Below are 19,659 nucleotides of genomic sequence, written 5' to 3'. Positions count from 1 at the left end.
AATGGACAAGCTAAAGGACAGGAACTGAAAGTTGCCAGGTAGCCACTAGCAAGAAACACAGACAACCAAGAACTAGACACAGAAATACAAACAAGAAACAAGACTAGGAAACAAGCAATAAACCTAAGCTAAACTATACACAGACTAACTAGAACCGGACAATGAACTCAGACAAGAAACCAGACTAGGCAGAAGTGCAACAAATCAGGGACCTTAGACGATGCAAAGGCAAACACAGAAGTTTCCAGGTGGTTAATAAACCCCATCAGCTGCTGAAGTTCAGCTGCAGGAATCACTCTTCACCTCAGACACGCCCTCTCAGCAACCCCCACTATTTTTTAGCATGTGGGTAACGCACATACATTTGGAACTTACTGGAGTATGCCTGAGTACACCCTACACCTTTTAAGCTGCAGTAAGGACACACTAGCGATTACTGCAGCTTAGTAAAATGACTCCATAAAGTAGATGGTTTGAAAATTTCTTTCATGGGAATAATTATTTTTATACCTTTTCTGTGGATAAAACAGCATGAAACCCCTCCCCAGGTCTTCCAGGGAGATAAAGACTTCTTTTGCTGGAATTGTCTTTTCAGGAGATAAAAGGGTTATTTTACTAGAATATTCTTCAGGCACATAGGAGAGCTGAATTCATGAAACAGATCTTACAACCCCTGTAGTATGTAAGTTCCTTGCCCCCTCTGTCGTTACTTCCTGTTCCAGAGCAGTGGACTAGCAGAGCTGACAGACATGCAACTGCTCCATGCACCCCAAGGTGGTGAGGATGATGTGCTTTGGAGGACATGGAGAGGTGATGCTCCGGGGGGAGGGGGTGTAGCGGTGACCCTCCCCTGGTGTCGAATCAATTGCCCACTTTGATTAACAATTCAATAATTAATATAATGTATATTTATACACGACTATATATATTTTTCATTACTATTATGATTATTTGGACACATAAAGTATCTTCAGACCATCAGAGGTGGTCCGTTTTTTGGTGGTACACCGTTATCTTTTTTTCATATGGTGAATATTTCCCACCTTTCTCGTCATCGGTCATGATATAGAATACCTTTACATATTTCTTATATATTTTTAACTTTCTTGAATAAATTCACATGTAGGAAAAACCTTTACTTATCTTCTAACTGATCTTTATATCTTGTCAGGCTAGATATTGGGGCTGCATACGTACACGTGTTTCGCTATCTCAGCTTTATCAAGGTGTGCTGCTTTATGTCTCAAAAGTGAGTACCTAGTCCTTCAACCCCATTGACTGAATTAATTTTTATTTTACATGCACAAATTGAGATCTATTTCAAATAAGGTTGTGTGGTTTCATAGAAATCCACCTTAATGTAACTGAGATGTCAAATTTTAAACAACACTGTTACAGTTTCTAATACAGTTAATGCCAACCTGAACAGTCGTTTAGGGCCATATCCTTTTTCAACTCTGAACATGTTAATTAAAACTTGATCTTCCTAGCAGGTAGCTATAGCCTCGCTGTAGTACTGCGGTAGTACTTAACCCTCCATTGCCTGGCTCCACAGCTCTCTCCAAAGCTCCACCTCTTCCCTCACTCCAGCAATTCAACAGCGAGGCTATAGCGAGAGGTCGCGGCAGCCATTTTCGAGAAGCTGCTGCTAGGGTCAGGAACGAGGAGGATTCTCTCCTGCCCCTGACGTCTCACTGGACCACCTGGGAGGACAGGTACAGTGTCTGGGGTAGCATTGTGTACTGTGATTACATTCAGGTGATGGAAAGAAAGGAGGGGAAAGTTTCATTATTGTGGAAAAACAGAGACAACATTTCATGTGCTCCATTGTCAATCAGTATTTATATTGTGCATCCACTGATCGACCCCTAATGAAGGCTTTTTTAAAAGCCGAAACACGGACCGTGTAGGGTCCCTAATAAAGTTTTCCTGGAGCATCTCACCCCTTGTCTCGGATTGATCTCTTGAAGTTGTGTTTTTCCACTTTTTTCTTTTTTTTTTTAGGTTTGCTTTACCAACAGAGTTAGCAGTTAAACCAAAGGAGGTAACACTGGATGCTCTTTGGGACTTAGTTTCTAACCTGGGTCAGACTTTCTTAAAACAGACTAATGAAGTTATGCTGAAAGTTAATCTACTTGAGAAAGACTTACAAAAGAAAGAGGAAGAGACTAAGAGGGGCATAATCGAACAGAAACGCCTATCTCCATGGGCGTTTATCTCCGAGAACGGGTCCGTGAAGGGGCGGAGTGAACCGTATGTTCAAAAAAAAAATAGACGCCCATGGTTTATTCGCCAAGGTGTGAGCTGGGCGTTTTTGCTTTTCACCGATAATGGAAAATGAAAGCGCCCAGCTCAAAAACGAATACATCCAAGGCATTTGTTCGTGGGAGGGGCCAGGATTCATAGTGCACTGGTCCCCCTCACATGCCAGGACACCAACCGGGCACCCTAGGGGGCACTTTTACAAAAACAAAAAAAAAGGTAAAAGAGCTCCCAGGTGCATAGCACCCTTCCCTTGGGTGTTGAGCCCCCCAAATCCCCCTCAAAACCCACTGCCCACAAGTCTACACCAGTACTATAGCCCTAAGGGGTGAAGGGGGGCATCTACATGTGGGTACAGGGGGTTTGGGGGGGTTGGACGACTAGTAGCATTAAGCAGCACAATTGTAACAGGTAGGGGGGGGGGATGGGCCTGGGTCCACCTGCCTGACGTCCACTGCACCCTCTAACAACTGCTCCAGGGACCTGCATACTGCTGCTTGGGAGGAGGGTATGACATTTGAGGGTGAAAGTAAAAAGTTGTGAAACATCATTTGTTGTGGTGGGAGGGGGTTACTGACCACTGGGGGAGTCAGGGGAGGTCATCCCCGACTCCCTCTGGGGGTCATCTGGTCATTTAGGGCACTTTTTGGGGCCTTATTCGTCAAAAAACAGGGTCCAGGAAAAGTGCCCTAAATTCTAGCTACAAACGCATCCATTATCGGCGAAGGGCGCCCATCTCTGTTCGGGTGATAACCACGCCCCAGTTCCGCCTTCACCACGCCTCCGACACTCCCCCGTCAACTTTGTCCGCATCCGCGACGGAGTGCAGTTGAAAGCGTCCAAAGGTCGGCTTTCGATTATGCCGCTTTATTTGTTTTTGTGAGAAGAACGCCCATCTCCCGATTTAGGTCGGAACTTGGGCGTTATTCTTGTTCGATTATAAGCTGGTAAATGTCCCAGGAAAAGAATTGAATCAATTACCTGAATCCCCACTAGATGTTTCTCTTTTGTTGGAAACTTCTGACACTGAATTAGCAACAGCCGCAACTTTGGTAGCGACTGTTGCACTATTACCAGACAAAAATTGGATCTTCCGTCTGTTTTTCCGGAACAAAGATAAACCCTTTTTGGGTTTTAAGATTTTATTATTTCCCGATGTCTCCAAGGAGACAAGAAGACAGAGGAAACAATTCTTACTTCACAAGCCTGAAGTTTTGCAATTGGGGGGTACCTTCTTTTTAAGATATCCCTGCAAATGCATAATAAGATTTGCAGAGAAGAAATATGTATTTACAGAGCCATCACATGTGTCAGCGCTTATAACCTCGATGAGAACGGAAAAGCGTTAATGTAATAATTACTCAGCTTAGTAAGAGTTTGTGTTATTCCTGTTTTTTTTTATAATTTCTGTAAGAAGTCCCCATATTTCCTAAGTCTTGGACCTGTAATTATGGACTTGAGTGTCAATATATGTAAAAGTAAATTTTTTTATTTTTGTGAAACCTTATTTTATGGACACTTTTCCAATCAAGAAGTGTATCTTGTATAAAATTTGATTAAAAGCAATAAATAAAAGAAAAAAAAACTTGATCTTCTGTTGACATCATTTTGTTTATCAATGTGCAATGACATCATGGATGACATCAGCGAGTAAATAAATAATTAAGTCATGTCAGAAACTGAGATTTGTGACAGCAGTCTGTAAAACTTAAAAATCTCTTAAACAGGATAAGGGATTTCTATGTAATTTGGCATTGGTGATGCAAATAGATGTCACTTTCTGCATGCAAATTTTAATTATTTCGGTGCAGGTTTGAGGTTGCTATTGTAAAATGCTTAGGGGTCTCACTTTTTATCATAGTGCAGAATACGTATTCATGCACTTACTTTACATGTGAACATTTCCACCTACTCCTGAGCAGGCGTAAATGTCTGCGACTTTAATTTAGGTGTGATTTTGCCACTTTTATCATAGTATTTTCTAAAGACACATAGGCGACGATTAAGTACTACGGGATGGGCTGTTGTTTTAAAATGACTATGCTTTCTGATAAGAGCACACACTATGGCCCCGATGATCAAAGGTAAATGCAGATGCTACAGGCCACTAGCACCGGACTAGCTCCCACATTTACCAGCGTGGCATGATCATAGGGTTCTGGCATGAACAAGCCAGGGAATACCGCAGAACTTGTTTAAATGATAGTACCCACTTTAAGAAGAGTGTGCACTATGTGCAAATAGTACACCTGTTTTAAGATGAGCACACACTATACCAAAATGGAAATCAAAGTGCTTGAAATGTCCAAATCCTAATTTAGCAAAGGCAGGATTTGTCTGTCTGACACTGCTGTATGTCCAAGTAGCAAGGGGTGTATTGGGGCATGTTTTTGCGTGGATTAAGGAGAGCCCATAATCAGGATGTACAGCAGTGATTACTGAAGGGAAGGAAATATCCAAGTCTAAAAAGAAAGACATCCTTAGTTAGGCTTGTTTCAATCACATCTAGGGTACAGAAAGGTGCTGTTATTGAGCAGCTGGCCACTGGAGGGATTAAGGCACAACACTTCCTTAATCCCCCAGTAGTTACTGGAAAGGAATACCAGTCTCTGTGACAGCTTCAGGTATTATAGACATTCAGAGCGGGTTCAAGATTTGCAAGCCCTGATGTTTGAAGAAGACTTGGATTTTGTTGCTATTACAGAAACACGGTTCAATGATTCTCATGAATGGGATGCAACCATACTGGGCTATATTCTTTTTAGGAAGGATAGAGAGAGTCGAAGAGGTGGAGGAGTGGCACTGTATGTGAAAAATAATATCAGAGCTGCTGAAATGCAGGGGATGTGGGGAAAGGAAGAAGCTGTATGGATTGTTCAAGAAAGAAAGTGTTATCTACAGACCTCCAGCACAAGTGGAGAAGTTGGACAAGGACATGATAGAAGATATCTATAAGCTTTGTATGAAAGGGGAGGTGCTATTGCTGGGAGATATCAACTTGCCTGATGTGGATTGGAATGTCCCGTGGGCAGAGCTGGAAAAAAGTAGAGAGATCATGGATGTTTGTCAAAGTGTATTGCTCAGACAAATGGTGACAGAATCCATGAGGGAATGGCTGACGCTGTACCTACTGCCCACAAATGGAGGCAGTGTTTCCAATGTCTGGGTGGGTACCCACCTAGGCAATAGTGATCATCACGTGATATGGTTTGATATAAGAGCAAGAGCCAAGTGTAGGCGCACAAAACTCAAAGTAGGCATAGGTGAAGTGGAACTGCAGTGGTCCAAGCTGAAAGTTGCTGTAAATATGGCAACTGATCTTCACACAAGGAAAGTAATAAAGCAAGAGAAGCAGAAAGGCTATATGGTTCTCCAAACAGATGGATGAAAAAATAAGGGCAAAAGAGGCTTCACTCAAGAAATATAAAAGAACGCAAAAAGAGGATCATGGAAAAGATTACCGAATTAAACTCAAAGAAGCAAAGAGGGAAATAAGGTTAGAGAAAGCACAGGCAGAAGAGAAAACAGCTAAAGAAGTAAAGGGAGGTGAGAAGAACTTTTTCAGATATATTGGGGAAAGAAGAAAAGATAGGAATGGAATTGTAAGCCTGAAAGATACTGAGGTTGGCTATGTGGAGAGTGATGAGGATAAAGTGAACGTGCTATACAAATACTTCTCTTTGGTGGTCATGGAAGAAAATCCTAGAGAAGGACCGCAGTCGACTGCTGAGGGTATATCTGGAAATGGAGTGGATATTGCACCGTTCACGGAAGAAAGCTTTTGTAAATAGATTGAAAATCTGAAAGTGGACAAAGCTATGGGGCCTGATGGGATATAGCCCAGGATACTGAGGGAGCCCAGAGAAGTCTTGGCGGGACCTCTTAAGGATTTATTTAATACATCTTTAGAGATGGGAGAGGTTTCGTAGAGTTATAAACGAGCTGATGTGGTCCCTCTTCACAAAAGCAGGGACAGGGAAGAAGTGGGAAACTACAGGCCAGTAAGCTTCATGTTGGTGGTAGGAAAAATAATGTCACTGCTCAAGGAAAGGATAGTTAACTTTCTAGATACCAACGGGTTACAGGATCCGAGTCAACATGGCTTTAGCAAAAGAAAATTCTGTCAAACACATCTGATAAACTTATTTGACTGGGTGACCAAAGAACTAGATAAAGGACATGCACCAGATGTAATCTACTTGGATTACAGCAAAACCTTTGATACGGTCCCTCACAGAAGACTCATGAAGAAGCTGAAAAGGCTAAATTTACAACCCAAAGTGGTGTACTGGATTGGAAACTGGTTGACTGAAGGAGGCAGAGAGTGGTGGTAAATGGATTCTGCTCAGTGGAAAGGAATGTGAGCAGTGGAGTGCCTTAGGGGGAGGTGCCGGGGCCGATTCTGTTTAATATATTTGTGAGAGAGGTTTTAATTACACAAAGATAACCAATAGAACGGATACCCTGGAGGGAGTAGAAACCATGAGAAGAGATCTTCAAACGTTAGAAGAATGGTCAAGGGTCTGGCAGTTAAAATTTTGTAAATTCTCTAGGATACTACATTACGTTCAGTTTCTTATATTACAAAATCATAATACTCTCCATGAAACCTTTAATTTATTATTATTAGTCTATAGTGTCTATAAATATAGCGAATAGTACTCAGAGTGAGTGCATTACTCAACTAGGGTCCATCTCCTCTATAATGCACTATAGACCCACCATCATTGACTAGAGTCCATCTGTATACCTAAATATTTTTAAAAAGTCTTCAATTTAATTATACAGGTCACTCTACGGCAAATAGTTGAAAATATAAACTTATCTTTAGATGCGATCTTCCATTGGTGCAGACTATACGCTCAAATTGTTCTCCGTGAATCTGACAGCCCATCAGTATTGCACTCCTCCTTAATGAATCAGTATAAACGCACTTATACTCGCCCCTGTTCTCTACATGTTGGCATGTTTCGCCTTATCATGGTGTCCTCAGGAGAACGTTAACTAAAGCCCCATGGGAGGTGGTGGAGATGAAAACAGTAATGGAATTCAATAATGCATTGGATTAACACAAAGGAATCCTGTTTAGAAGGAATTAATCCAAAGAAGCTTAGCGGAGATTAAGTGGCAACACTGATAATTGGAAAGCAAAGCCAGTACTAGACAGACTTCTACAGTCTGTGCCCTGATCATAGCTGAATAGATTTGGATGGGCTGGAGTGAAGCTTTTCAGGGGCTTTGATGACAACTTCAGAAGTTTTAGAACAAGAATAGTGCCAGGCAGATTTCTATGGTTTATGCCTTGAAAATGGTAAGGACAAATCAAGATCAGGTGTACATATGAAGTATCACATCATTTTGTCTTGTTGGGCAGACTGGATGGACCATACAGGTCTATATCTGCCATCAACTACTATACTATCAGGATCATTTTCAAAAGAGTAAAACGTCCAAATCACTATTTTTGAAATCTCTTTTTAGATGTATTTCTCTGAAGTCCAATTCTCAAGGGGGTGTTTTAGGGGCTTGTTCAGGGCGGGACTTGGGCGTTCCTAAGACTTAGACACTTTTCAGCCATAATGGAACAAAACAAAAATGTCCAGGACTAAAACTTAGACATTTTGAGCTAGACCTGTTTTTATAACAAATAGCTGCAGTGGTAATTGAATCTGCTACCCCAGGATCAAGATCCACTTCACTAACCGCTATGCTACTCCTCCACTCCACACAAAAGGGTGCCCTTACTCCCTCAGTGGTCACTAACGCCCTCCCATCCCCCCCAAAAATGTGATTAAAATATTACTTCCCAGCCTCTGATGTTATACTCAGGTCCATTAGAATAGCATGCAGGTCCCCGGAGTAGTCTAGTAGTGGTGCAGTGCACTGCAGACAGGTGGACCCAGGCTTCTACCTCCCCCTACCTGTTACACTTGTGGAGGAAACTGTGAGTCCTCCAAAACCCACCAGAAGCCCAACTGTACCCACATATTGGTGCTCCCTTCACCTGTAAGGGCTATGGTAGTGGTGTACAGTTGGGGGTAGTGGGTTTTGGGGGGGTTCAGCAGATCTATATATAAAAAGGAGGTCTCCTTACATATATCTAAATACCAGAGTGCTATTTTTCCATACTTCATAGCAAGAGTGTACACTCCCTAATTACCTGTCCCAATACAACTGTAGCTTTTACCTCCTCAGTGCATGCAAATGGTTTCATCCCTGTGTGGATTCTCTGACGCCCTGTGAGGCTTTCTTTCCAACCAAAGCTTTTACCACACTCAGAACATGTAAATGGTTTTACTCCTGTTTGTATTCTCTGTTGCATTGTGAGGTTTACTTCCTGACCAAAGCATTTACCACACTCTATAGATGCAAATGGTTTCTCTCTTATGTGGACTCTGTGATGCACTTTGAGATTTACATTACAACCAAAGCTTTTACCACACTTAGAACATGTGAATGGTTTCACTCTATTGTGGATTTTCTTGTGTATTTTGTACGTTTTGCATTTGGACGTTTTTTTGTTTGAAAATGGACCAAAAAATAAAATGTCCAAATCACAAAACATTTTCCCAAACAGCATTTTCAAAAGCGTCCAAATTCAGCCTTAGATGTCTTATCCAAAAATGCCCCTCGTGCACTTGACTTACCCAAGGTCACAAGGAGCTGCAGTGGGAATAGAACCAATGTTGCCAGGATCAAAGCCCGCTGCAGTAACAATTAAGCCACTCCTCTATTTTGGACATTTTGCATTTGGACGTTTTTTGTTTGAAACTGGACCAAAAAATAAAACGTCCAAATCACAAAACATTTTTCCAAACAGTATTTTCAAAAGGGAAAGATAGACATTTTTTTGTTGAAAATGACCTACTTTTCTGGTCTTAATTTGGACATTTTTTTATAAAATGTCCAAATTCAGACTTAGACGCCATATTGAAAATGCCCCTCCATGTATATTACTATATATGTTATGTTCCTATGTATCGATAAATCAAATAATGTAGTCTATATTCACAAGGTGGGGCAATATAAACCACAACAGACAGTTATTAGTCCTACACCAACAATTCTCACATATAGCGGGTATAACAATTGACCTCAGCAGTGACCTGTTTCACACTAGGGTATCACCTACTGATTCATTGTAATCCTCATCAGTTTTACCCAGCAACTTAATTATTCTGCCTGGAGGCAGACAGGGTTGAAATTAGAGCTGAAGACAAGCAGATCTAGGACAGGAGCTGAAAACAAACAGGGCTGGAACTGGAACTGAAGACATGACCTCCACAGTTTCTTGGGACAATTCAAGAGGGTCTTTGAAGAGTTTGAAAAAGTCTCCAAAAAGGAGACGCCCATGCTAAGGATTGACCAGACAGCAAGAAGATGATATAGGCCACCTGAGTCCTGTCAGAAGGAAAAAATCTGGCTTGCAGTTCAAAAATTATCCGGCACTGGTTGAGGAATCTTGTACAGTCTTTGGGATTTCTGACATATCTCGGTGGTGCCATGAGTTGAATGCCTGGAGTTACAGTAGCTATCACTAGTACTGGATCCAAACTTGAAGGAACCAGAGCTTGAGGTGATGCTGATATTAGGTGGTGGTCCAGGCAGTCAGCCAGAGCCTGAACAACCCCTGTAAGTCACTTCAACTGGTTCATGTATGAAGTCAGGTCTTGGACGGTATCAGCTAGGTGTTGAAGCTGGAGAGAGAGTTGCTGAAGCACCTGTAGGGCAGGTAATTCAGCCAAGCTCATTGCCTTTACAAACTGTCACACTCTGAGCTCTTGGGACGCTGCTGGATAGCAGCTAGCTGCAGGCGAGTCACACAGGCATGACAGAGCACTAAGGCAAGACAGGGCTGGAGCTGGAGACAAGCAGATTTGGGGCTGAGACAACCCAAGCTGGAGCTGGAGGCAGGTAGGGCTGAAACTAGAGCTGAAGACAATGGGGCTGGAACTGGAGCTGAAGACAAGCAGGGCAAATCCAAACAGGAGATAACACAATACCAGGCACATACAATTAGGCAGGAAACCTTGTTGTGAAGGCAATGCATGAGACTCCTGTTCCTTATAAAGGCCCTCATTAATGATGTCATAACCTCTGGTGCCCTGGAATGAGGCTTGGATTGCACTGAAGAACACAACAAGAGCACCATAGAGAGTGGAGTGGAGGAGTAGCCTAGCGGTTAGTGCAGCGGACTTTGATCCTGGGGAACTGGGTTCGATTCCCACTGCAGCTCCTTGTGACTCAACCCTCCATTGCCTCAGGTACCAAAACTTAGATTGTGAGCCCTCTAGGGACAGAGAAAGTACCTGCATATAATGTGTACAGCGCTGCGTATGTCTAGTAGCGCTATAGAAATGATTAGTAGTAGTAGTAGAAGTAGAGAGGCTAGAATACTTGGACATCAGACTGAAGTTTGCATAGTCTCTGGAATGAGGCTAGAATGCTGGAACATCAGAATGAGGCTTGGATAATCTCTGGAATGGAACTTGGAAAACAGGCAGCAGCTCTAGGCATCAGTGCAGGAGGAATGTAATGTCAGGAAGGCATTCTGGAGAAGCCATGGAACCCAACCACAGGACGAAAAGGTGAGTCGGGATGTGGGGGCTCAACCACGGCCATGACATCATTCAGGTACAATAGGTATTATTCTGTTCCTGGAGGGCTCACAATTACAAAGTAAAAGAGTTAAAGTGGGATTTGAACCTGGGTCCCATAATTTACAATCTACTACACTAACCACTATGCTGCCCCTCTACTCAGCAAGGATGTTTGTGTGGCCATTTTCTAAGAATGCTGCCAAACAGATGTCCATGTTTGTTTTCCCACACCCTATGCATAATTTGGACATTCCAGTTTGTAAAGTGACTGCTCATTTGGACATTTCCAGCACATGATTGTCCATCTCACATAATTTCAAACAGGAAATCGCAATGTATTACTTTTCAAAAATGCATGTCAGAAGGACATCCTTTTGGGACGTTTTGACATAAACATCCCTATTCTGACTTGGACATCCATTCGAAAATGCTCCTCCACTTGTCTACATTGGCTCCAAGGCGAATCAGCTCCTCATAGAGAATGTCAACAGCTGACGTTTCCTCAGATAGTTTAACTCTTACAGACATTTTAGAAGGTTCTACAGACAAGGTTGTAACCAGAGCTACTTTAATAGTTTCCTTTGCTTTCCATCAGGATAAAAAGCATTGCTTCATTTATTTTTCAGAGGTACTGATTGCACTTTCCTAGGAGAGAAAATTTTGATTTTTCCTGACGTCAAGTTAGAAGGAAGAATTTCCTTGTTTATCATGCACAAATTTTATCTTGGGGTGCCAAATTTCAATTGTGATATCCATGGAAATGTATTACATCCCTAGATAATAATAAGCATGTGTTCTATGAGTCATTACCATTACAACTTTTTCATGACGGTGAAGGAAGTTCTAGTGCTTAGGACCAGTAGACTAGCACGCTTTATTGGGTCTGTTAGATTTTGAGTTTGTTCTGTTCCTTACAGTCCTTGAATACTTTCATGATAATCATCTTCTTCTGAGTTTTTTTTATTTACTATTTGAGTTCTCTCTTATGTGGACTATTTAGTATTATCTGGTTTTCTGGACAAAATAATATTTTTATATTATTTCAGAAATTGGTTTACTTTTCATGTTCAAAGTTTCCTATGATTGTACATATAGGAAATGCATTTTTAAAAACCTATTTATATCTGGTACATATTACAGATTGAGAAGGTTCAGAAACGTAACTTATATCTAAACTGAATGTCACGTGTTGGATGTACGATGCCAAAGCCAACTCTGTTTTGATCAATTGGAGGGTTTTCCTCTTCTGCATTTACTAGCTCAATGTCAAAATAAACAAGCATCAGGAATACAAATTGTTTCAGTTCATTTGTAGCCAAGAAACGGCCAGGACACATTGATATTCCTCCCCCCCACGGCATGGTGAAATATTTCACCTTCTTGCCATTCTTATAGAAACTTGTTCTTCTTATACCATCAGGACTCAAGAAACGGTCATACTTGAATTGGTGGGGTTCTGGATGGATCTCTAGATCCATATGCACAGAAATATATGGAAAAATACCAATTCGGTCTCCTTTGCGAAGGGCATATTCTCTTCCATCGGCCATCTTGAAATCCATATCCTGCATTATTGCTCTGATCAGACCTGGAGCACTCATTAAACGCAAAGTCTCCTCCACTGTACTATCAAGAATGGGGGTCTTCATTAACATGTCCCTGGTGAGGTTTATCAGAGGTCCACCAGGCTTCACTTCTTGGTTAGTCTCTTTAAGGACTTTTTCTACTTCTTCTTTTACTGCCTTGAAGGCTTCTGGGTGTTTCATTAGGAAAAAGAGAAGCCAGAAGCTTGCAGGTCCTGTGTTTGATTGGGATCCCCACAGAAGCACAAACATGAACCTAGCCTGCATGTATTCTGCCATTCCTTGTTCTTGCCTTAACTGAAGGTGGTCAATGATCCACCTACTAACATTGTCCTTCTGCATGATCTTCTTAAATGACAGCACGTTCCAAAAAAGTCTTTTCAGTCTCTCGGCTTCTAGTTTATCTTTCAGAGAAAGCATAGCATAGACCAGATTTGGAAAGAGAGAATCATACTTTCTGAATTCATTGAACAGTTCTTCAGAATGAACCCAATCAAATTCCTCAGCTTTTTCTTTGCTTCCCATGCTCTTAACTGTTTCATTTCCAAATAAAGATAGGTAACCTGCTTGGAAAACAGTATTGCTGCTGTAGTGTAAAAGTCCATCATACTGCCACTCCTTCTGATTTTTTACTGTTCCAATACTATGAAGCATCAGGTTCTGCAAGTTTTTCATCATGGTCTGCGTTAAGACCACTAAGCCATCCCCCATGAGATGCTTATTTGTTGCTTCCATAACCTTGTGTTCATTTTCTAAATGATGATAGCCAAAAGCCCTTGCAACCAATTGTTTAACAATAGGGTTCATATCCATTTTTGATCTTGTTACGTTTAATATTGATCCAAAGGAGAAGGGATCCATTACAAAAGTGATACAGTTGCCTCCAATCTGAACAGTGAATATATCCCCATGTTTCCTTTGCATTTTCTGCAAAAATTCTACTTTGTTGTTTTTGAAGTCCAATGCATGTCCCAGCCATGGAATATGACCCTTATCCAAAGGAGGCTCTTTGGGTCTTCTTCTACGAAACACTCCTAGGAGATGAAGACCACCAAGGACTGAGATAAACAAAGCTAAAAGGACTGGCAGCCAGAGACTCATCTCAGCACAGGCAGCAGACTGGATGTTTTAGGTAGGGAGACTGAAAAAAATAAAAAAAAAGGATGTGTTAATTTCCATTCAGCAAACAAGAAAGCTCTAAACTGATCTAACTGGCTTGTCAACTAAGGGCAGTGCAACTGTGCTAGTTTAACCCTTTCTTTAAAGAAGGCTAACATCACTGATATACCTGTGGATACTTTCTGTGGTATTCAAACTACTGTTTACAAATTTTTATTTTTCCATAGTTAGGCTGGATGATTGGGAAAAGGTGCATGTGTGTGTGTGTGTGTGTTTGTGGGGTGGGGAGGGGAGAGGGGTGGAAGAAAGGAAATGTAAACTAAGGACAAGGGGTATTTTAGAATACAGATATTTTCTCAAAGTTAGTATTTTGCTCTCCTATCTTACCCAGCTCATCATCTGGGTACTAGTGATGAATGAGTATACATTTAAATCAACTTATATTTTACAATGGGGGCGACATATCATATTGGCAGAGTCTGGATGAAGCAGAAACTTATTCAGTAAATAGCACCCAAAGATAGGTGCTGGTATGATCTGTGCTCAGTATGACTTGTATAATAACAGTACAGTGTGGTGCTGGTTCTATAGAATTTGTGCGGAGTGTGGATTTCTACACCTAAAGTCAGGCTGGTGTAAATGCTTGTGTCTAAGTCCTGGTAGTTACAGCAAGAAATGCAAGTATTCTGTAACACTGCACCTAACTACCAATCATGCCCCTAACCCGCCCATGCCCCTCCCATTGCCATGCCCACTTTGGAGTTACATGCCATAGAAGTTAGGCGTGGTGCATATAGAATACCGTGTAAGACATTTCCATGCTTAACTACCAATGGGCTCCAATCAGCACTTTTAAGGCCAATGAATAGATCCTTAGCGCCAATTGAGTGCCAATTAACCAAGTAAATTACACTTGAAAATTATGACTGCACACAAAGTTGTACGCCTAACTTTAGGCACCATTTATAGAATCTGGGGAACAGTGTATAGAAAACAATGTCACCCATATATTTCTAGCAAGAGTTCTTTGGCTTGCATATCTGTTCATGCTTAGCTGGATATGCACATACATATCCTGTTACATTCGTACTCTATACAATAGGCACCTACTTTCCTTTATAGAATAGGCTCCTATTAGGTGGGTCCTATTTTTATACCTATGGGCCACACAGCACTTTGAGGGTCTTTTACTAAAGCATGCTCATGTTTTTGGTGAACGCTAAAACTGAGTCCGTGCTAAACGTTAGCATTGCCAATGCATTCCTATGGGCGTATTTAACATTTAGCATGCCCCCAATTTTAGTGTGTGCCAAAAACATGAGCGTGTCAGAGGGTCTTTTACTAAGCTTTAGTACAAGGTCCCCTAAATTCTATTCTGTAAAGGACAAACATGCACATATGAATACACACCATGACACACCAAAAAACTGTGCCTACAGAAAGGGGCGTGTTTGAGGCAGAGAATGGATGTGGCCTGGGCAGTCCCAGAAAGTACATATGTATGACATATTCAGTAATGATCAGGAAAAAATGTAAGCAAAATAATGTTCCCACATGTACATCCGCTATATGTAGCTATTAGAATGGGAGGAAGATGATTTTTTGACCTGGACCATTGGTTGGTGCATTGTGCTACTGGTTGCCATCTCAGTGCATAGTCAGGAAAAGGGAATGGGGATACCTTACTGTGATTACAATCAAAGCGGATTACATATTATATCCAGGTATTTATTTTGTATCTGGGGCAGTGGAGAGTTAAGTGACTTTCCTAGAGTCGCAAGGAGCTGCAGTGGAAATCGAACCTGGTTCCCCAGTTTCTCAGGCCACTGCACTAACCATTTGCCTACTCCTCCACTCTAACTATGAAACTATCTTCCCTCACTCAACCCTCTATTGAGTGGTGTTCCTTGGTCGGCTGGTACCGAGGGCGGATTGCCGCTGCGCACCCCCCCTGGTGCAGCGTCCCCCCGGGTGCAGTGTCGCCCCCCCCCCCCCCCGTGGGGCATTACCTCAAGACACCCCCTCCCAGTGCATTACCTCTTAATCGCCTGGGATGCTGGGAGTAGCCTTGTCATGTGGCTGTCGGCTCTGCCGGTTCCCTGCTCCCTCTGCCCCAGAACAGGAAGTAACATCAAAGGGAGCAGGGAACCGGCGGAGCTGACAGCTGGACGATTGCTGCCTGCACCCTCCTGCAACGTGCACCCGGGGCGGACCGCCCCCCACTGCCCCACCCTCGGTACGCTGTTGCTTCTACTGTTCTATTTCTACCCGCTCTGCTCCATTTTGCTTCTATCAAATATTCTCTCCAACCCTCAAAATACCTCCCCCTTACCCTTATCCCCTCTCAGCCTTTCCACCCCTACCTTCAAAACTTTACCTCTCTGTGCAACAGCGTGTGTGTCTGTGTGTGTGCAGAAAGCTACTGCACGTACAGTGTGCCCTTGCACCTTTAATGAGCAATTTACCTGCTCATTAATGGCCACTATATGTTAAAAAGGGCTCTGCATGAGGTTTACTCCTGTAGTAGACACCAGCACACAGCATATTAAAATGCATGCTAAAGAGCCTATTGGTTAGTCTGCAGCAATGCAGGACTGTGCGCTGATGTCTACTACAAGATATCAACATCAGAAACCTACTGCCAGCTCTGAGACTTGCATAGAGCCCCCCACAGTCAGCATCAGCCCCATTTCCTTCCCTTCTGACCTACTCCGGGCAGAATTTCTCTGGTGTCTAGTGGCCCTCCCAATACCCAATGGGACCTGGACCAGGACCAGTACCAGCCAGCCTCCCTACCACCCTCTCCCCTTTCTTTCTTAAAATCGTCTCTGTGGTTTCTAGTGGCACCCCTCCCTCCCATAGACGTAGTTTGACTGTTCCATTTGGGGGGCGGGGCAAAGTATGGGCTGTGAAATATTAGCATATTCGTTTGCATATATACATCTCATACATATTCATTATGGTTATCTCAAAAAATAGACTGGATAGGAACCCAGTTTATTGGACAGTGAAGATTTTTTTTTTTTCTCTGAAATGAACCAGCACCAAGGGAAGTTTGTCTCATGGTGCCCTCACTCTCATCCTCATGAATTATCAAGGGCAGTGCACACTGTCACCTCACTACTGGGGCCTGCTCTCTCTTTATGTCTCTCTCCAAAGCTCTCTTCCTCCCTCCAGACTTGTCTAGCAGACAGTTCTAGCTCCCCGTTTCAGCAGCACTTTAACAAAAATCCTGTGTTTACCAGCAACCATAAACTGATTTCCCTAATAGGTTACCAAATGTCCACCAAGTTTAGATCTGCCAGCCTTGAGATTATTGTTGGGTTACCAGACATGCTTGGAATAGGCATCATATATATTAGCTGTTCCTAATGGTTAGAGCAGCAGGATGTCAACCAGGGAAGCCAGGGTTCAAATCCCATGATTTCTTGGACAAGCCACTTAACACTCCATTGCCTCAGACACTTAGACTGCAAGCCCTCCAGGAAAAAGAAATATCTACTGTACCTGAATGTAAGGTGCCTTGAGCTACTACTGAGAAAGGCATAATCTAAATTCTAATCCAAATGCCAGTATCAGGCAAATTTTAAAGTAATACAAAACCCTACAAATGTCACATAGAGCAATTCTAAAATACCATAAGAGCACTAATTTCCAGGAGTCACACATGAAGGACCTACCTAAGAAAAGTCTGCACTGAACATTGTGGTGGGTTCTAGAACATCAATACATCTATTGGAAAACTAAACAGGCCAGATTAGTAGCGATTGATCCTGCATAGACATTCAGCAGAATACCTGGTCTCTTCCACGCATGCAGAATGCAGATAGACCTTCACCAAACATAGAATAAGTAAATACAAATATAGACAAAAATTAAACTGAACTCTTAAGATGCCAGACTTTGCACACAATGCAATGCCAGAGAGTGTGTCCCCTTATACTGTGCAAAATATAAAGATATCAGGTGTAAATTTCAAAACCTGACATATTCCATACTACATTACAAACTAAGGTGTGCTAATTTTATATCCATGAGCTTCTTAGCATTTAACACACACTAATCATTAGTACACACTAAATCTACTTGCATACCTTAGTAAAAGGACCCCTAGATATGGTATACTGTCCTAACCAGAAGAAGGTGGTTTTGGCTTCTGAAAGCTAACTGAAAAATGTACTAACTTAGTTCAATAGAAAACCTATCATCTTATTTTCCATCTAATTTGTAATGTACTGTTTGTAATATGCCAGTTTTTGAAATTTGTATATTTTCCACAGTACAAAGGGACAGACCACTTTGTTTCTCTTTCTGTGGTGTTACATTGTGTGCAGAGTCTGGCCTCTCAAGGGTTAATTTGAAACTACATATTTGTTTTATTTTTTCTTATTAATCTTTAGAGTAGGATACACAGCTATGACATTTTATCCTAAGTTAAAAATAAAAAAAAAATTCTACATGTGTGGTCTGGTCGTTTAATTTTTCTAATCATGTTCAATCCAGTCTCTGGTGTCTGCTTTCTGCTTTCCACTGTCTTCTCTTAACTCTCTTGCTAGAGTTTCCTTTTCCATTTGTTATTTTTTTTCTCTCCTGTCTTCTTCCTTCATTATATCCATATCCAGCATTGATCTTTTCATTCTAGTTTCTTTCACTTATTTTTCTGCTTCTCTAACCAGTCTTCAAATACCTCTTTTTACTGCATCAATCTACAAGTTTCCACCTCTTTCCCTCACTCCGGCCCTCCCATTCCCAAGACCTCCACTAACTCTTTCCTCCTGTTCTTCCATCCTCTCTCCCCCTATTCCATCCTGTCTCCTTCCATCCCCTCTCTCTTCCCCTATTCCATCCAGCATCATCTCCCTTTTTCCGTTCCTTCCATCTAGCATCTCCTCCTTCTCTGTCTCCCTTTCATCCAGTGTCTCCTCCCTCTCTCTCCCCCCTTTCATCCAGCGTCTCTGCTCTCTCTCCTAACCCCTTCACTCCTGTCTCTCACCTCCACCTTCCATCCAAAATCTCCCATTTCTCTCCTTCTTATCCTCTTCCATCCAGTGTCTCCCCTTCCCCCTTCCATCCAGCATCTCCCCATCTCCCTCCCCCTTCCATCCACTATCTCCCCTCTCTCTATCCTCTTCCATTCATTATCTCTCCTTTCCCCTTCCATCTAGTTTCTTCCCCTTCTATCCAGAATCTCCTCTCCCCACTACAGCCAACCAGGATCTGCTCCCCCACAGCCTGCTCTGCCCTGTCATAGGCATCCAGGATCTCTTCTGTCTCCTCTTCTACCCTGCTCTGCCCTAGGCTTCCAGGATCTCCACTCTCTTATGCCTCCACCATCCAATATCACTCCTCTGTCTATTATCCTCCAGCATTATCCTGTCTCTCTTTCCTCCCCCCTCCATTCAGCATAACCTGCCTCTCCTCCAATACTCCTGTCTCTCTATTTTTCCCTTCCCCCATCATACATCATTGTCCCATTTCTCTGTCTTCCCCTCCCCCTCACCCCACCATTGTTCCATTCAAGGAGGTTAGATTGAGAACAGGAGATGGAGTCAGCCTATCTAGTCCACTATATGAGCTGAAGCCGATAGGCACAGCTTGCCACCATTTTTGCTCACCCAAAACAATAGCAAACGCTAATGAAAACAATGCCAAAAGATAATTAGAAATAGGGGACTGCCTATGTGGGGTGCATCTGTAAAAAGTCAAAAGCTGTTCCAGTTGGATAGGCAGTACCTTAAAAGTTTTCTTTTTCTTTTTTAACTTATTTGACGGCCTTTGAATTTATTTGAAAGCTTCCTATATGTAGATATAAATATCATGAAATAAAAATTAGATATCACTAAAGCAGCTAAAAAAATTATTGTATCTGGTACAGCAGTTATAAACTTTGCATTTTGTGCCCATTTGTCTACATAGTACAGATATTGTGCTCATTTTTCTTACTATACAGATTGCCAAATTTAAGTGAGGATATCCTGTCTCCTGATGGATTCATCTTAACTGTTGATGTAATCTGCCTTGGGAAGCCTGGTGTTATAAAGATGGAATATACTGAAATTAAATGGAAGTAAAATTAAACTCTCCTTTCATTGGGG

At 42.1% G+C, this 19,659-nt stretch overlaps 1 protein-coding gene across 4 annotated transcripts in view; it reads right to left on the bottom strand.

The window, feature by feature from the left end:
- Nucleotides 1–11,409: 11,409 nt before the first annotated feature.
- The window catches only part of LOC115466290 (5-beta-cholestane-3-alpha,7-alpha-diol 12-alpha-hydroxylase-like), a 149,645-nt gene continuing 141,395 nt past the window's right edge, over nt 11,410–19,659 (bottom strand). For all 4 annotated transcript variants that reach the window (XM_030197455.1, XM_030197470.1, XM_030197464.1 and 1 more), the window contains one exon: nt 11,410–13,586. In XM_030197455.1, the coding sequence (XP_030053315.1) occupies nt 12,014–13,546 (1,533 nt within the window). In that variant the 5' untranslated portion in view covers nt 13,547–13,586 and the 3' untranslated portion in view covers nt 11,410–12,013. The remainder of the gene's footprint in view (nt 13,587–19,659) is intronic.

Source organism: Microcaecilia unicolor, chromosome 1 (genome assembly GCF_901765095.1).
Source record: "Microcaecilia unicolor chromosome 1, aMicUni1.1, whole genome shotgun sequence".
NCBI classification, from domain to species: Eukaryota; Metazoa; Chordata; class Amphibia; order Gymnophiona; family Siphonopidae; genus Microcaecilia; species Microcaecilia unicolor.
Note: the sequence above shows the minus strand (reverse complement) of the source record. Positions and strands in the feature narration are given on the sequence as shown.